The following is a 3,707-nucleotide window of genomic DNA, read 5'->3' on the forward strand; positions in this document are numbered from 1 at the left end:
AAAAAAAAAAAAAAAAGTAAATAAATAAATGAATAAATGAACAAATGAACAAATGAACAAATGAACAAATGAACAAATAGATAAATGAATAAATGAATAAATGCATAAATACATTTATATATTTATATATTTATACATGTATATATTTTTTATTTTATGATGTAATATAAATGTACTTCAGTTATACTCTTTTGAGGGATAACTTATAATTTAATGTTAAACATATTTATGTAAATGTTAAAAGTAGAAAAAAAAAAAAAAAAAAAAAAAAAAGAAAGAAAGAATTACCTAATAAATGAACAAAAGTACATGAACCATGTCATCAAGTTTAAGTCAAGTATTTGTTCTAACCATAATTGGAAAGGGGGATATACCATTGTATGAAGCTGATTTATCAATAAATAGTAAGAGAGATATATCTGAACATTTAACACAATTTATAATTCATCAATCATTAGATTCTTTAGATGAAATAGTATGGAAAAGTTCTAGTATGTTTTTAAAAAATATTGATAGTTTTAATAATTATAGTGTATCAGCATATTGTACCCCTGGTCATATGAAATTTTTATTATTATATAAAAATAGAAATGAAGGAGGAAACAATACTACCAATACAAATATATATATTCCATCGGATGATCATATCAAATCATTTTTTGAAACAGTACATGAAAATTATATTAAGGTTTTATTAAATCCTTTATATGAACCTAATGGTATTATAACCAGTTCCTTGTTTGATCAAAATGTTCATTTGGCAGCAAAAAAATATTTACACCAATAAAGGTGACACTCAAAAAATAAAATAAAATAAAATAAAAATAAAAATAAAAATAAAATATATATATATATATATATATATATATATATATTTATTTTTTGTTATATATGTATATTTCTTTTTTGAGGGGATGACTTTTTCAAAGCCATCCATGCAACATGACATATTTTTTACGAATATTATCAACATGCATAAATATTATAAATATAATATAATATATATATATGTGCACATTTTCAAACACTTATATACTTTTATTTTCTTATTTTTTATATATCATGACTTGATGAATATTTAAATATATTATTATATACTTCAAACGAATGAGAAAATATTTTATCCATGTGCTCATACAACATACTATAGGGTTCCATTGACATATAATCATTCTTTACATATGAACTTATATCCTCACATGACATATTAAACATATTATTTATTTCTTGTTTTGTAAATATAAAATCAAAATGTCTTATATCCCAATCATTACTTGGGAAGTCGTTTTTATAACGTTTTGTAAATATTATATGATCAGGATTAAATATATTTCCATAAAATAATGGATAAATACAATTAGATTTAATTTTTGAACCATATATATAATTCTTTTTATTATTATTTATATTACAATTTTTGTTTTCTATACTTTTTATATTTTTTTTTTTATTATTTGTATCACTTTTTTCATCCACATTAGGAATATATGAGAAATAAAAATTATTAGAATGCTTTCTTAATTTGGATATTAAACTTATAAAATTACAATATGTATAACTAAATAAATATAAAATATATCTAATTCTATATGTATTCCTACCTATATCTATAGATGTATCTATAGGATTTTCAAAACATAAACGCTGATCATTATATTCATATTCTTTTCTTAGACGTCGTGGAAGAATATGACCTAATCCTCGAACGACTACACATGTTTCATGTAATTTATAATCTATACTATAGAAATAAAAGAATTCTATTAATAACTTAATCAAATATGTATTATTAAAATGATTATTATCAAACGTTGATGTATGCATCTGTAAAAAATGTAATACCATACATGATAAAAGAAAAGAACCTATACCTCCTATATATGTTTCATTTAAATTTCTCGAATTTAAAAAAAATTTTAATAATATAACTAAAGGTCTTAAATATATATATTTTTTCATTTGTTTTATTATAAAATCAGTTGTTTCTTTTGAAGATTTTTGATTAATACATATATCAATCTGTACACCTAGTTCTTTATCCATATATTTTAATATTTTTACTCTAGCATCCTTAATTATTCTTATATCACATGCTATATTTAATTTAATTAAGCCATATGCTAAGATATATAAACAATCTAAATCATTCTCTTTTATATTCATAATACATACATCTATATCACTACTAGGCAAGGATAATCCAGATGTATAAGAACCAAACACTTCCATATTACTTTGTGGAAAAAGTGATTTAACTAATAATTCTAATTTTATTAAAGATTTAAGTTTTAATAATTTTTCTTCTTTGGTTGGTGTTAACCATTCAAGTATATAAAAACATGCATATTCTAAATAACCTAAGAAATTGAAATTATTATTTTCTTTACTTATCATATATAAAAATTTTTCATTAAATAAAGAATCTGTATATAATACTTTCTTCTCATCGTCATAATTTATATCTAATTTTTTTATCATATAATTATAATATTCTTTCTCCATAGAAGATAAATTCTTATAATTAATTTTAAATTTTTTTAAAATATTTTTATGCATATTTGATTTGCATACATTATTTATATTCTTATCTCTTTGTCCATATTCTTTCTTATGTGTTCCAGCTTCTATATTTGTTTCATTTGATAAAAAACTGCTGTTTTTTCTTTTTTCTTCCTTATAAATTTTGTTATGTGATAAAGATTTCTTTTTCATATTACTTCCAGAACCTTGTATAATATCACTTGGGTCATTAGAATATTTTTTGGAATATGTATTTTCATTTATATTAGTTTTTTTTTTTGAAGAAGGTAAATAATTTGTAGATGTGCTATCATCAGATGAAAGGGTTGAAAGAGATGAATTTGATGATATACTAATATGTGAATTATTACTTGTTCCTTTTGAATTTTTTTTTTTATTTTTTTTCTTTTCCTTTTCATCTAAATTTTTTTGATTATTATCAATATTTGATAAATGTTTTACATTTGAATTAGTCACAATATCTTCTTTATCATCTAATTTTTTATGTTCTATATTATCAAAATTATATTTATTTTTATTATTATTAAGATGATCATTTATGTCATCATTTTTTCGAGCTTTCTTTTTATTGTTATATTTATCAAATGAATCTTTATTTTGACAATATGTATATTCCATATCATTTTTACTACTCGATGTTTCTTTTTTTCTTTTCTTTATTTGTATTTCCTTAAGATTAAATGAATCTACATTATCATCACCACCATCATATGAATGATATTTATTCTGTTTATAATTTTCAACCCATTCATTGTTTGTTTTATTTATTATATTTCTTTTATCAGATGATAAATTATTAATTTCTCCTTCACTTTTCTTTTTATCTCTATCCTTTTTTCTTTCATCATATTTTCTATATTCATTCTTTATATTATCATCATTGTCTCCTAGCCATATAATACTGGAAGCTTTTTCCATTGGCTTATTGTTACTAACATTTTTAATTTTTTCTCTGTTCTTTTTTAAAGCATTGTGAAGATCTTGTTTTGCTTCTTTCACTTGTTCTGATTCTTCCTCTTGAAATAAAAAAAAGTAATAATCATCTTCCATTTTAAAAATTAAAACAATAAACACACACACATAAATAAATATATATATATATATATATATATATATATATATATGTTATAGTTTTATTTGTTCTGATATATATTTATACTATTTAC

The 3,707-nt window shown here is 20.4% G+C and overlaps 2 protein-coding genes across 2 annotated transcripts; one reads left to right on the top strand and one right to left on the bottom strand.

The window, feature by feature from the left end:
* Positions 1–316: 316 nt before the first annotated feature.
* Positions 317–787, top strand: PGSY75_1332300 (putative trafficking protein particle complex subunit 2; the record flags this gene model as incomplete). The annotated part of the gene is made up of 1 exon (XM_018787376.1): positions 317–787. The coding sequence occupies one exon, from the start codon at positions 317–319 to the stop codon at positions 785–787; it is 471 nt and encodes a 156-aa protein (XP_018640118.1).
* A 266-nt stretch (positions 788–1,053) lies between these two features.
* Positions 1,054–3,591, bottom strand: PGSY75_1332400 (putative nucleotidyltransferase; the record flags this gene model as incomplete). Its single annotated transcript, XM_018787377.1, has 1 exon — positions 1,054–3,591. The coding sequence occupies one exon, from the start codon at positions 3,589–3,591 to the stop codon at positions 1,054–1,056; it is 2,538 nt and encodes an 845-aa protein (XP_018640119.1).
* Positions 3,592–3,707: the final 116 nt, after the last annotated feature.

This window comes from Plasmodium gaboni, chromosome 13, assembly GCF_001602025.1.
Source record: "Plasmodium gaboni strain SY75 chromosome 13, whole genome shotgun sequence".
NCBI classification, from domain to species: Eukaryota; Apicomplexa; class Aconoidasida; order Haemosporida; family Plasmodiidae; genus Plasmodium; species Plasmodium gaboni.